Below are 15,809 nucleotides of genomic sequence, written 5' to 3'. Positions count from 1 at the left end.
TTCTTTTTTTTCAGTTTTCCGCCATTTATTTATATTCGCAACAATGACGAATATACAGGGTGATTTTTTATAATGTCCCGGAATCATTTTAGCAAACTGTTATACTGAGAAGATTCTCAACCAGAATCGGCGAAACTATACTCTGATTGTATGTGTGTGTGTAATTTATGTAAACAGTATTTATAATATAAATATGACAATGAAAAAATTAAGTTTATTCTATATTAAAAAAATCAACAATTATACTATCGAAAAAATGTGTTATGCAATTACATAAAAGCAGTTTAGATATCGATAGTCGATACATCTCTACTCAACGTTATCGATACAAGTATGGCGCGTCACTAGCTGGCTGTTGAATGGTTAGTTAATTGACTTTTTTGGCAATTAAAAATTTATACTGCACACAAAGTGATTCGGCACATCGAATGTTATAAGAACGATTAATCATTTTGTGCCCAAATTTAACAGCTACCGGAATATGACTCTATTACTGTATTAAAAATATTGCAAAAGTTGACACAAAAACCTCACAAGTTTGTTGTTAGTTTATAGATCATGGCGTGTTTGGAATAGACGTACTTTTAAGTCGAATGATACCACTTAGGGAGTTCAATACAAAGCCTAATTTTAAAATAATGATAATTTATTAGAATCTACATTCTACTGAAATAGCACTCTGTGTTTGGCACTAATCGGTGTAACATAACTCCTGCAGATGCCCCGTGGAGGAGTGAAACACGTGTTAAGTGAATTAACGGTGGCGGTTGTGTTGCTCGCATTGTTTGCCGCATACGCATTTATCAGCGGGCTGGCGGGCGGTGCACTTTGTTGCACGACTACCACTGCATGTGCGGAAGTGGCTAAATATCGGTCATTTTCTTACTATACTGAATTAGGCGTCTGTGCCTTTGTTTTAACAATTAAGCTTAATATTTTCAATTTTTTTTGCTCACATTTTTGCATGTTAGTGTTTAAGTCTCTTAAACTATTTATTAACTTAAAACGTAAGCTATATAAAACTAAGTTGAAGTCAACTAATTATTATAATTAATTTTTTTTGTAAATTGAATTGTTCTTTTTTAATGACTTCCTAACAAAGTCCAGTTTCAAAGATTACGTTTCGTGGGACCACTTTCTCTTTCCTACTCCATATCGCCATCCTGAGGTTGTGCACCAGTATCTGTGAGACGTCGATGAATCTTGCGATCGCATCTTGAGTCTCGTCCGTGCAATACACGCGCGAGTTCGTGTGACGTGATATTGATACCGCCGCATGATGGACACCGTTATACAGCCTACGACCGCTACACTCTTTAGCCCCTGATCCTCGTGGATGATGAGGGTCCTTATACCAGTCTCGATACCGTAATCTTAACTAATAAAAACTTGTTTATCGACATCGATGTGAATTAGGTACAGGGTGTTTCTCTGTTTCGGGATATTCTTCTCAGAGTAAGGATGCCTACTCAAGGATTGCACCTCCTTCTTGGATGAATATAGACCTTTGTAAACCTTCTTTAGAGCATACACTACATCCATAAGGTCCCGGTGTGTGCACAACGGCTTCTCCTTCCGCTGAAAGAAATAATTGCAGTTGATGTAGGGCAGCTGATTAACCTATTATGATGATTTCTTTCACCCCGGTTAGTTTGTTGCCATCACCACAGCGCCACCGAAGTTCATCAGCTCTTCGTCGACAAGGAGTTCGTCGCACTTTTTTCAGTTCAGTTTTGACCCTACCACGAGCGTTTTCTCCCTCGTCTTCATTTTGCTCAGGCCAGTTGATACTCTGCATCCTTGAATATTATATATGCATGATAATAGCCATTCTTGTGAATCTAAGAAAAAATTATCAAATGGATTAGTTTCTAAGATAATTTTTGAGGAATAATTTTTACTAGAATTTAAAAAAAGACAAAAGTAAATGAATTAACACGTTCACTGCGGCTTGAGGCCGATTCAGCCTCATGGTAGACTTTGCACTGGTGCGGCGCGTAAAACTCGTGTTTTCTCTCTAGTGCGGCGGCTGTTTACACTCAACCGTATGAGGTATGACAAAGACAAATATAGCTTTCTTTATGTCTGCGAAGCATTGACTCAATATTGTAAAAAAAATGATTGAAACATGAGGCAGAAAAGGCCCCAACCGCACTACTAGGTAGTTCAGCTTGAGGCTGATTCGACCTCAGCCGCACCAGCTGAAAGTTCTTCAAAATTGGGCCCGCAGTGAACGTGTTAAAAAGGTTCATACCATTAAATCTATGTCACATTCAATTCAACTGCTAATACCATTCAGGTTACAACGTCGCAATGATATAACTTTTATGGGACCTTAAAGGTAATGCAATAAAGATGCCTGCTCGTAGAGGCATTAGGAGACAGTAGCCGATGACGTCAGATGGCGTGCTCGCGTTTATCTGTGTACAGTCAGTCGCGTGACCTCAGCCCCTGTGACGTCATCGCGGGAATCTATCGTGACTCAAAGAATTTACAAATCACGAATATGCAAATACGTAATAGGTTCTTCTAAAAACATATATAAGATTTCGTTGCTAATTTCTTATTTAAAGACTTGGTTTATTCGCCATTGTCTCTACAACAACGCCCCTTGACCAAAAGGTGAAGGGCTTTTTCAACTTATTAAATTGGTCAATGTGAACACAACTTTCTTATTTAATACGGTTATATCAAGCATGAGAATCGGGAATAACTGTTACCTAGATATCAGTGATTTTATTTATGATGTATTTTTTATAGTTTTGGTGCACAATTAAGTGTAAATAAAAAACGAAGGAAGCAAACTGGATAATATGGTCGATAAATTTGTCTGTAAAAATTGTGTTTTAATATTAAACAGTGACGTAAGTAGAAGAGCGTCCCCCTTTGTAAAATCGAAGGAACTAGTTAGATTTATTGGCATTAACAATGGTAAATAAAGGTAAAGATGCGTCCACATGCCATGAATGTACTTAAAATGTGTACATATCTTTAAAGAAATGCTAAATTTTATGAAATATTTCATACACGAAAAACACAACAAGATGATCACAGATAACACAAAATTTAAAAAAAATATACACGTTCTTTCATGTCTAAATATAAATCAGTCTAAAACACTCAAAACTGTTAAGTAAACAGGAACAATTGACATGACAATGATAACAAAAGAACGCGATTGTATTGTGCAAACGACAGATGCATGTAAACGCATCTTTACCTATTATCCTATATCGTAATAATTTGTGCCTTTTATTGTATTATTTCGGTTTAGATCACTACGAAATTTACTGGTATTTAATTTTTAATTTAATTTTCTATTTTAGGTTCACAGACTTGTTGCAGATGTAATAATATATAATATTGACCTTATCGACAAAGAAGCGAGCAAATATCTCGATTTGAACAATGCTTGCATTAAAGTTTTAATATCTGTACATATGTTTGGTCTATATATGCTTGGAGTTTCACTAAAACTATTCAAGGAAAAAAATCAGGAATGAGGATATCTGCAGAAGAGCACCGATGTAGCTCGAAGAATTGCTCGTTTAAAGTGGCATCGGGCGGGCTCGTGCAACCGATGGCAACTGGCAGGAAGTCGCTGGCCAGGAGGCCTATACCTTGCAGTGGGCGTCCATCGGCTGAAAAGAAGATATATACGTCTATCACTCTCGAACGAAGAATGAACAAGAATATATATATATATATATATGTAATATTACTGCTAAATTTAATAATAATCACGGTTTACATAGAAAATTAACTTGCGGAATATGAAATAGCTAAAATTTATTATATTTGTCTAAATCTTTTTATTTTCATATTTCAGTATTACATGTAACAAGTGTTTAGAAGTAAATTTAGAAGCTCAGTAAAAGATCTAAAAAAAAATTTGTTGGAATTTTACGGTATCACAATTATATGCTGTTGACTGTACTCTCAATATTGAATATTCGCGCTGCGTCTAACGTAGGCGATGGTTCGTCATGGTGTTTCCCCACCGTAAAAACATCGCCCTCTGATCTTAACCTGCTTGGCGTTGCTCCATATGATTGTACTGCAAATAAGGACTAACTACTCAGTTAACCTTTTCTGGCTGCGATGTCTTATCGTTTGAAAACGTATCGTTCATCGTCAACACAGCAGTTCAGTATAGATATCATCTAAACACTTCCATTAGACACGGTTGGTAACGGCCGTGAAGCGTCTACCGACTTTGAAAAGCTTTTTTGTTCACCTTGTGGTTTTTCTATGGTCGTTACTGCAAACTATAAAACCCCAGAGGTTACCTGTTCTACGCGCTGTCACATAAGATAGACAGATCATCTTATCAAAATCGTCAGATGACTTCTAAGTAAGAAAAGGACCAATTTTTAGCCACTTTCGCACATGCAGTGGTAGTCATGCAATAAAATGCACCGCCCGCCAGCCCGTTGATAAATGCGTATGTGGGCGGAAGTGGCTAAATATTTGTCCTTTTCTTACTTAAGATGGACTTCCGCGAGGTAACGCCTGATTCCATTAAATAAATATAGAAGACTTCTAGATGAAGGCCGGTTTCAACGAGTCCTACTGGAAATTTATGGGAAAACTTCTGTCCAGCTGTGGACAACGATGGTCTTCACAGACCATCCACGAATCTGCGCGTGCGAAGAGCCTAAGTGATTCATCGATGTGGTGAAAACGGTAACCGCCGAGAACGACAATTTGGAGTGGGATAAGGAAGTGTTTACACGAACTGTAATATTAAAAACTGTACATTATTAGGGTGTCGTAAAAAACAAACAAAATAACAATGTTTTAAGAAACGCAGAAAACCCTTAATAACCAAGAGTTCAATTTTGATACCAACCTTTTAAACCGAATGTTTACATTACTCTTAGTTTTTTTTATTGGTTGGCTGTACGTATTTTACTGTTGTATAATATTCTTTCCAACGAAATTAAAAAAAAATCTATTTTTCCCTTCGTCTAGACCCTCAAGCAAACACAGTAATATTAAAAAAATCACTTTTGTAAATCAGACTACTAAGGGTTAAGTAAGGAAATAGTTTGTGACTGTAAATATGGTAACATACATAAATGCGATCACATAAAAATATAATTCTGAAATTTTAAATGTATATATAAAAACAAAGGTACGAATGCTAATGTCTGTGAAATAGAAAAAAGAATCTAGGTGAAGAAGAGATGGCAGTAATCACTCTTACTCTTTCAAAGGATGACGAGTCAGTTTTTTTGAGTTGATTTTGAAGTAACGGATTATGTGGGCATATCCTATATCCATTAGCCGGAACTGATAGGTTCTCAATTGGCGACCACTGGCCGGTAGATGCAGCTTAGGTAACCTTCCAGAAGGTAGACTGATGGCATAGTTAATGTTGTTAGAAGTCATTAGTTGCAGGTAAAGCAAAACCGAAGCTCTAAGCGTTCTTTAGGGAGAAACTATAAGATAATATCTAATATATAAAATTCTCGTGTCACGGTGTTCGAACTTGAACTCCTCCGAAACGGCTTGACCGATTTTTACCAAATTTTACATGCGTATTCAGTATGTCTGAGAATCGGCTACTATTTATTTTCCATACCCCTAAGTGATAAGGGTGGTCCACCTCTAAATTTTGTTTTTAATTTTTTAAACAATTTTTTTGGTTTTTATTTTATTATGATACAGCATACAAAAATACATACAAACCTAAATTTTCAAACCTAATTTTTTTAAATTTTCACCCCTCTACGATCAACTCTTATCTTACATTTGTTAATTAAAACTTTAATTTTTTTTGCAAAACAACGTTTGCGGGATCAGCTAGTAATCCTATATAAGTCGCCTCATGATCAACTGCCTTTCATAGTGAACTTTACAGAATCTAGTAACGGAAGTTATTCTAAGAGATATCATATTTGAGATGTTTTATAACAGCAATAAAACGTTTTAAGGCGTAGAACATTTGAGTTGTCGATTGGGAGCGATTTGACGCGTGAAAAGATAAGAAAAACAACTTGAACGCGAAGCGATCCGTCAAGCCGCCGGAGGCGCGCCGCGCTGGAGGCGAAGTCGAATTTGTAAGACCCAGATACCGACTATCTGTATGAGATAAGATGAAAAATGAATAACGATTCGGTTCACAGGAAAACTTTCAGGATTTCAAACACGGTGCTACTAACAAAATGTTTTTTAACACGTTCACTGCGGCTTGAGGTCGATTCAGCCTCATGGTAGACTTTGCACTGGTGCGGCGCGTAAAACTCGTGTTTTCTCTCTAGTGCGGCGGCTGTTTACACTCAACCGTATGAGGTATGACAAAGACAAATATAGCTTTCTTTATGTCTGCGAAGCATTGACTTAATATTGTAAAAAAATATTGATGAACATGAGGCAGAAAAGGCCTCAACCGCACTACTAGGAAGTTCAGCTTGAGGCTGATTCGACCTCAGCCGCACCAGCTGAAAGTTCTTAAAAATTGGGCCCGCAGTGAACGTGTTAAACATATTCAAATTGTTTATAAAATATTTTCAATTTTTATAATTCATGTATAATTTATGTCGTCATCATTTCATTATAAACACCCACTGCAAGGTATCGATCTCCGCTAAAGATGTCTATGGAGGGATAAGATATTATAATCGCCACACTAGGCAGGCAAGTTGGGGATAGCAGTGTGGTATTATGGTACGCAAAGGATGCTGCTGCCAAACCTCTGGAAACTTGTTTATGGGCATTGGCCATCCTATATTAATGCATAGTGTGAAATATATAAGATTGCATCCAGGGAATCGAATTTATGAGACTTAGTCGTCTGCCGCTGAACTAAATGCTTTGTAAGCTGATCACTCTTAAAAATTTTTTTTTTTTTTACTAAAATATGACAGGACAATAATTTGTGGCAGTATAAAGTATGTAGACAGATAATAAACGACAATAAATTTTAACGTATAGTTTTTTAAATTTTCAAAATTATTTTTCTTACTATATCAAAATAATTGTTTTTCGAATATGTTTCTCCTAAATTAATTGACAGGAAATTAGTCATAAATTCACCACTTTTAATATTTTATGCCTAAAACCAATCACCCTTTGTACAATTATAATGAATAATCTACAATAGATGTTTTTAATGAGAAACTTATTTTAAATAAATAATAGAGAAACATGTGTACGCAATAAATTTAATTAAAAAATAATAATTTAAAGTTAATCGTTAATAGCCTGTACTAAAAGCTTTATATATATATACACACACATACTTACATATATATATATATATAGATACATAAATTTATGTATTTTATTAACACCTTTATTACTTTTGATGTCCAAAACCAATCATCGGTATTTTAAGTATGATGATGTAGCTGAAATATTTGACACAATTACTGTATACTAACGATGCTAGTGTCCGTCCGTACGTTACACAATGCAATGTAATAAAAATAATATATCTATTAACCTCAATACTGATCAGTTAGCAACGTGATGAGACGCATTATGTTCTCAACGAGCATATCTACGGTCCACACTTGTATATAATAATGTTAGACAATTCTGTCAATAGAATATATAATAGAATATTAACATTAATTAAAAAAGTACCTCAGTTAAGAAGTACACATAATTCTTTTTCTTCTTTGCCTCCCTGATCATTCCTCTGTCCGCATCCAGCGCCTTCCTGCCACTTTGACTATGTCGTCGTTTCATAGTTGCCACTTGAGAGCCTTTCGCCACTAACGACCATAGGTTGCATGTACCCCGCCCGCTGCCACTTAAAATTAGCAAAATTGAGCTATTCCAGTACACTATATATACATAACTACACATCATTATCAATTCGAATTTAAATCACGTGAATAGACACAACAGAAAAAGATAAACTAAACGCAGAACATACACTGGTCTGTCATATTAATACAGAATGTTTAGGAGTATGTGTTATATGTGTTTGAACAATGACATATCATAAATAAAAAGTATTATTTATTATTTATTTTCTATGTATGTCATGTCGATAAATGGTTAGTATAGAAATGAGACTTGCGTTCCTAGGTCGCGGATTCTATTCTTTGGATACAATCTTATATTATTCACAATTTGTGCATTAATTATATAGGATTGTCATTGCTCACAAACAAGTTTAGAGAGAATGGACAGCAGTGTTTTTTTTCTTGAAATGGCTTCGCTATTGGAGGCTTCTTGTACCCCTAACTTATTTATGGGTAAGAGAATTTTATATTTTTTTTAAATTTTCTTAGTAATATTTTTATTTTTGCGCTCTTGTTCCATGCATCTTAAAATCTTTCATTCTTTCTTTACATTCTACATTTCATCTGTCTTGCTATTTCATTTTCCCTCTTTTCCGATGCCTTTCATCCATCACCTTGTTACTCAGTTTTTTTCATTTATTTACATTATTTATTTTTATATTTATTATTTTGCTTACATTCGCTTTATTTTATTTACGTTTTTCTTAAATTACTGACTCTTATTTCTTTTTAGTAGCCTAAGAAACTCTGATCGCATTTCATCATTATCGATAAGCGAGGCTATAGCGTTCTCGAAGATCTTAGTGCCTAACCGGCATTCGGAGCCGACTCGGAGTCCTCCGAACGCGGAACATTGGCCACAAGGTGGATCACGATCTGGTCCACGCCTGGTTCACAGAAGCACGAGGGGTCCTCCTTGAGCTTGAACCTGTGAAGGTACTCAGAGAAGCCCCCGTGCCCCGTGAAGAGCTGGACAGCAGCGTTTTCTGCGTACCATAATACCATACTGCGATCGTCAGCTCGCCCCCCAAGAGTAGCGATTATGGTATATCTCCCCACCTTCGGGAGAAACCTACCCCTTTTAGTGGGCGCCTATGAAGACGGAAGAAAGCCTTTCCTAAATTATTATTACTGAACATTAATCCAAAGTTGTCAACTACAGTTTTTAAAAGGTGAAAGCGGTAATCATATAACCAATATTAAAACAGTCAACTGTTAAACTCTAATTTAAAATTAACTTATATGTGTTTAAGTTAAAATTAACACATAAAATTACTTGCAATGCTTTGCAAAATGCTTTAAAACGAGAACCATGATATTTTTTTAGTTTCAATTAGTTTAATTAGACGCGTGCTGCAATGCATAGGGCTTTCCCAAAAGATCGCAGTGTGATACTATGGTACGCAAAAAATACTATTTCCTGTCCTTTGGAATTTTTTTGTGGCAATTTCATATAATTAATGCACAAAGTGTAAATTCTACAAGACTGTATATCGAGAATCGAATCTGCGACCTTCGTTCCCAAGTACAGTCTTCTACTATTGGGCTTTCATTGCTCCAGACATATTTTGTTTAACTTAATTTTTTTATATAGTGTTGACCAGCCCAGTGCAGGAGGTCAACTAATGAGGAGTGACATCCTTACTAAGATCCGCGAAGAGGCTAGATACAGGCTGCTTCCAACCAGTCCTATTGCAAGCGTATGAAGGAGTATATGTTCAAAAATGGACATCCTATAGCTCTTATGATGATGGTAACTTTCCATTCCAGAATATGATGTAAAGAATCATGTAACCATTATATTATTATTTGTTTTAACTGCAAAACTATAAATAGATATTTTATATTAAACACTGTTACATATTATTTAATCTATTAATATATTCTTCTATATAAGAATTTAATTTAATCGATTTCATTATTAATGTTCACAACAAAAAACTTTTTTTTTAAAGAAAAAGAACGCATCATGTCACTCAATACAACCAAAGTGTCATATGGCGAGATTTTTTATCTTTATTACAATGTGTCGTTGTCTATTTATAACAAAATAAATATTGACAATGAAAAGTGTACAAAAATACATTCGACATTTATTTCATATAACAAATAATCACGTAATGGGACGAAAGTGTAGTGAAAATGCTATTTCAATTTCGTTCACGTTTTCAACAGTTTCAAACTGTCAACGTTTATTATTTAATCAAGTAATGTAATTTTAAATTACATTGAAATACTTTTAAATTAATGTTCACATTTTCCCGCGCTTTTAGAAATGTCAAATACTTCTTTCTATTTAATTAATTGCGAGGCAAAGGTCGCGCGTCCGTCGATCCTTTACGTAAGGCGAAAGGTGTAAAATATCCCGGGTCAAGATGCAGATAACAAAGCCAACGTAATTCGTGTGAATGTTTAGATTAACACGCGATTATGCTTTAACATCTTAAACTTGGCCAACGCCGAAAGTCAAGGTGCTAATATAAAGAGCCAGCAACATTTAAATAATTTATAGATTTTTGACATTTCAACAGATTATATAATTACACTGATGTGGAATCTATCGCCTAGTTTATTTTACGTGGCAAGCGGAATAATGTGCATATTGATATTAATATTTTAAAAATTAAAATAAATAACATTTACCAAACGATATATATCGACAGATAAAGATAATTGTAAAGAAAAAAAATGTCAACCTACACCACCTATGTGACGTTTTGTTAGTCGTTGTATTTCGTGCGACAGAGATAACGCCCTACGAAGCCGAAATTAGCCGATTGTCTCTTTCCAAAGGTCGATGTGCAATATCTATCGCCGATTACTGTAGAAGAGTGTTGTTCTAAACACACTTTGTTTTGTAATAAGCATCCACAACGGCCCTTTCGGTTCATGTCAAATTGATTCCTTATCTATATTATTAGATTTTAATATTGAAACAGAACTTTTTTTTAGTATCATATGAACTTTATTACATGCCAGATCTCAAGAGTTTTCTGTGGAATTTATTGTAAAAGTGCACACGGTCATCGTATCGATCTGTATGTGAAGCCTATGCCTTGCAGCAGGCGTTTGTTGGCTTTTAATTAATCTTTTAATTACTTATACTAGACTCAGACTTAACATTACTCCTGGGGATTCCGAGTGAAAGGGTGAAACACGTGTTGAGTGATTTAACGGTGGCGTTTGTGTAATTCGCATTGTTTGCCGCATGCGCATTTGTCAGCGGGCTGGCAAGCGGTGCACTTTGTTGCACGACTACTGCTGCATGGCGGAGTGTAGCTGTATATTGGTCCTTTTCTTACATAGGATGGAAATGCCAAAATAATGCCTAAATTCACTAGATATTTATACTAGACTCAAATCACACCCGGGTCCCAGACGTTGGCCACTTACGACGGGCTTCATTAGAAGGTTCACGATCATCCAGAGAGCAATGGAGAAGGCTATGAATTTTGCTGCGAGATGGAGTAGAGGAGATGATGAGATGGATGATGAAGAGGAGGGGAAGGATAAAAACGAAATAAAATCACCAACGTAGCTCAAAGAGTTGCTCGTCAAATTGGTAATGTTTGGTGCTAAATAGCTCGTGAAACGGCAGCCACGAGCTGACACGACGTGGTTAGGTACATAGGTCACAGGAAGTCGATGGTTGCGGGCAGCGCAGCGCAGGCGCAAGGCGATCTTTGCCATCGCTTGAAAAGAGTGAGAGAGAGAGAGAGACTGATAGACTTATAGCAGTATCTACAATCAGCTAGTTCATTGATTTTTGAAGCATTTGATAAATATAAATCTCTTGAATTTCTTATATTGTTCTACAAAGCAACACCTAATTGTAAGTTCATATGCAATAGATACCCGAGATATATTGGTTTCGTAACCGAATCCAGGGTTAGTTGGCGGCCGAACTCGACCGCAGTCGTTCTAGATCCTGACTGCTGGATTGACATACTTAACAAATGTATTATTATGTAATTGGGTGTATATCTATATCGTATTAAGTTAATACTAGTTGGGGATATATGTTCATGGATATACATCTATAGAACGTCCAAACTCTAACTCTTTGTTAAAAAGAGTTATAAAATGAACGGTACCACGAGGTACCAAAGCGAGAGATTGACTAGATAGGCTGAGGAGGTCGTGGCTGCAACAGGACGAGAGTGGCTCCAAGTTACTGAAGATAGAGAAAAATGGAAAGCTTTGGAGGAGGATTTTACCCTGAGGCTGTTTATACAAATTTAATATAATTTATCATCATCATAATAATCATCTTCATTGTCATCGTCGTCTTCATAGTTGTTGCCGTCGTCATCATCGTCAACATCGTCATCATCGTCAACATCGTTGTCGTCATCATCATCGTAAACATCGCCGTCGTCATTATCATCGTCAACATCGTCGTCGTCGTCATCATCGTCAACATCGTCATCATCGTCAACATCGTTGTCGTCATCATCATCGTAAACATCGCCGTCGTCATTATCATCGTCAACATCGTCGTCGTCGTCATCATCGTCAACATCGTCATCATCGTCAACATTGTTGTCGTCATCATCATCGTCAACATCGTCGTCGTCATCATCATCGTCAATATCGTCGTCTTTGTCATCATCGTCAATATCGTTGTCGTCGTCATCATCATCAACATCGTCGTCGTCGTCATCGACATCATCGTAAAGAGTAATAAAATAAAACAGATTAAAAAAGTTGAATAAACGAATTTTATCTCCGTCTTGATAGCGTTTTTACATTATTTTCTACAGAAATTTTACATATTACGTTATTAATTACAGCGTAATTAAAAACGTTTTATCTTTAGTAATGTAAATTAAATTTTTGATAAATTTTCAGATATGCTCGCACTGCCAACATGAAGCGTACACCGCATATAAATGCAGAAGGTTTTTTATTTATACAATGACTACATGTATAATCAAGAAGTCAAAGGATATGAAATTGTGTATAATTGGAAAATGTGAATAAGAAAAAATATAATATAACGTAAATGCTGGTGATGAAGATACTATGCAAGGCAATAAATTAACATACGAATCAATGATTGGTCAATTTTAGATTATGTAAACCAGTAGTATTTAGTTCAATGCAATCGTATTGAAATAATACAGATAATAATGAATATTTCAATATAGATAAATCATTAATTAACATGAAAATATGACAAACTTTATTATATATTGGCAATGCGTGGATAATGACAAAAATTTCGTATGTTATTGTGATATTTATTATTTTGTAATCGAGTTTGTAATAATTATCGAAAGAAATATATACAAATACCGATTGATTTGTACCAATTCGGCAGTGATTTTGTATACTAGATGGCAAAAGGTTGTTGATAACGAAGGTGAATATATTGTTGATAAGAAATAAAAACTCGTTAGAAATGTAGTTGTGTGAATTTAACTAACGAAAACGACATTACTTTCCGGTACCCTTAACAATAATGATATTCCTTCATCTCTTTTTTTTCATCTGACAACAAGACATGACATCCGTACATATTTGAAATCCCTTCCACCAGCACTAAGCGTTTTGCTAATACTTTTATGTGAACAGCCAAGGAGTGGAACACCAACTAAGTTAGAAATGTCTGGAGAGAATAACGAAGGTTATTCTCTCCAGACATTTCTAACTTAGGAGTCTTCAAGATAAATACTTGGTTCTCGCTTAACATCAGGTGAGACAGAGGTCAAATGAAACCTATAAAGGATAAAAAGATAGAATACTTATTTATTTCTAAAACGAAATTATTAAAAATACAATCATAATATATTTATTATAAACATAGTATTTTTTTTAGTTTATATCAGTGAAATAGCCTTAACGGTGTTTATTAAAAGATAATACAACATGTAACAGTTTTCTAGAATCTTCTTATATTCGACTAAAATCATAACAACATTTTGAAATAATACAAGTTTCTCCACTGTCAACAATTCTTCTCTTGTTTTTCTTCTTTTCAGCCGATGACGCCCACTGAGGAGACATAGATCCTTTCCTAAAGACTTTCCACGATCTTCTGATTCGATCTCGCAGCGAAACTCTCGGAGTGAACTTGAGCGTTTTTATAAGGTCCGTCAACAATTATTTTTTGACAATCAAGTATACAATATATATGTCTAAATCTTCTTTTTTATTCGTGCACTCTTGTCAAAGTTCTGGTGCCTATTCTGCTCTTCAAGTCGAAGGATGGCAAGAGCCAATATTATCTTAGATCCTTCCAAATTTGGCTATTATTGTATTGTTCTCTTTACTAACACTAATGACAATTGCCAATGATACACAGTGAGTATGATATGAATAAATAAATAAGTTCATCAAGTAACATTATTTAACAAAAGTAAACCACATTATAAAACCTTTAATCTAAAATCTAGAATTTAAGCGTGTCTTTTATAGTCTGTCGGTCGCTTTGAAACCCGCGATAAAGTTTTATTACCAGTTTTGGACAAGTTTAGAATGTTTCCAGAAACTGACGCCATTTTGAAGGTCGTTGACCCGTACGCAAAAGTCCATTTTGACAGTACAAATGTCACAGGCACCATCATCTGTCATTAACAATGTTATTAACGTGGCTTATATTTTTATTTAAAAAAAATGATATTTATTTCTCCTTGTCGCTTTAAGCACGCAAATTATTCGTATTTTTTTTTTAATCGGGAAATCGAATCAAATTACAAAACATTTCGTCTACTATTGCAGCGTGTCTTGAGACACGAGTGAGACCGTAACATTTGCAATTGGTTACACCATTTATAGTAATAATTGTTGTGTATTATTAGAAATAAATTATGTTCGCTAAGGTGACACCACTTTTTTTAAAAAAAAAAAGAAAGCTTTTGCGGAAGCTTGGCTGATACAATAGGCAACTAGTTTATTAAAAAAAAACTTATTTTACAAACAAAAAGCGTCTAATTATACTCTTTTGACAACTCGCTACTGTCATCTGTCATAAAAGGGCGCCAAAAAAAAACAAGACAAAGGTAACATAAAATGGGTTTGATTCGTGTACAATGTTATATAATTCACAATTTGTACATTAATTATATAGGATTGCCACTGCCACAAGCAAGAATCTATAAATTGGGCAGCAGCGTCTTATCTGTGCCACAATACCGCAATGTGATCGCCAACCTGCCTACCAAGCATGGTGATTATGGTATATCCCCGCATAAATATCTTTGGGGGAGGCCAGTTCCCGCAGTTCCTTGCAATGGGCTGAAACCTAGGATTTTTTCATTGCAAGGAACTGCAGTAATTTATTAAGAAGTCTGTTTCCGATTATTAGGATGAAAATTATGATAATAATGTTTCTTAGAGGTTTGTAAAAAATAGGTTAATATTTCATCGACAATTGTGTACAAAAGGTAAATATATGAAGGAATGTTTTAAAGTAAAATTACAAAAGATAATTAAATTTAATATAACAATGATTGTGTCATCGTGTTGTGGATTGTCGCTGGACAATATCAACTCCGAATATGAAACACTACAGCATACACGTGTAATTCGATTAGTAGTTCTAAATCCGTGAGGGTGTCTTCAGAGAAGGCGGGGGAGGGGTTGGGAGGGGTTGCGGAGCGGGCAGAGAGGGACGGGAGCAGTGGGCGTGGCTGCGGTCGATAATGTTCTGAATGCCAAGTGTCTGAAGAAGTCGTGAAAAATTCCCTCCCATTGGATGTCGGATTGATGGGCTTTTCGCGCTTTTATTGGCCTTCGCTCGAACCCGTTCGTCTATTTAAAGAATCTTAAAAAAAAACCTTTACGTATTTATTACTTTAATATTTCGTAATAGCTAACCAAAGACTGGTACACATATTGATCGTTTAAAAGAGAACATTTTTTAAATGCAAAACTTTATCAAGGCACGTTGTATACAGGTGATTGGGTATTAATGTACTACTACTACTACTCCGCTAGCTCAGTGACCCAAAGTGGGTCTTGGCCTCCGAAGCGAGAGACTTCCACTTTCCTCTATCTTGCGCCATCGTCTGCCATTGGATGACATTCAATTCGCGGAAGTCTGCC

General features: G+C 35.5%; 1 protein-coding gene across 1 annotated transcript; it reads right to left on the bottom strand.

Annotated features, from left to right (window-relative positions):
* Positions 1-11,998: 11,998 nt before the first annotated feature.
* LOC137927313 (coiled-coil domain-containing protein 1-like) lies at positions 11,999-14,263 on the bottom strand. Its single transcript, XM_068771105.1, has 2 exons — positions 14,221-14,263; positions 11,999-12,492 (listed from the first exon to the last, which is right to left on the bottom strand). Exons 1-2 carry the CDS (start codon positions 14,261-14,263, stop codon positions 11,999-12,001), a joined length of 537 nt encoding a protein of 178 aa, XP_068627206.1.
* Between the last annotated feature and the right edge of the window lie 1,546 nt (positions 14,264-15,809).

Source organism: Battus philenor, unplaced genomic scaffold (assembly GCF_028537555.1).
Source record: "Battus philenor isolate CCGP_79_NKW_IND1 unplaced genomic scaffold, ilBatPhil1.0.hap1 SCAF_10, whole genome shotgun sequence".
Taxonomy (NCBI): domain Eukaryota; kingdom Metazoa; phylum Arthropoda; class Insecta; order Lepidoptera; family Papilionidae; genus Battus; species Battus philenor.
The sequence above is the reverse complement of the archived record's forward strand: the minus strand, read 5'-3'. Positions and strand labels throughout refer to the sequence as shown.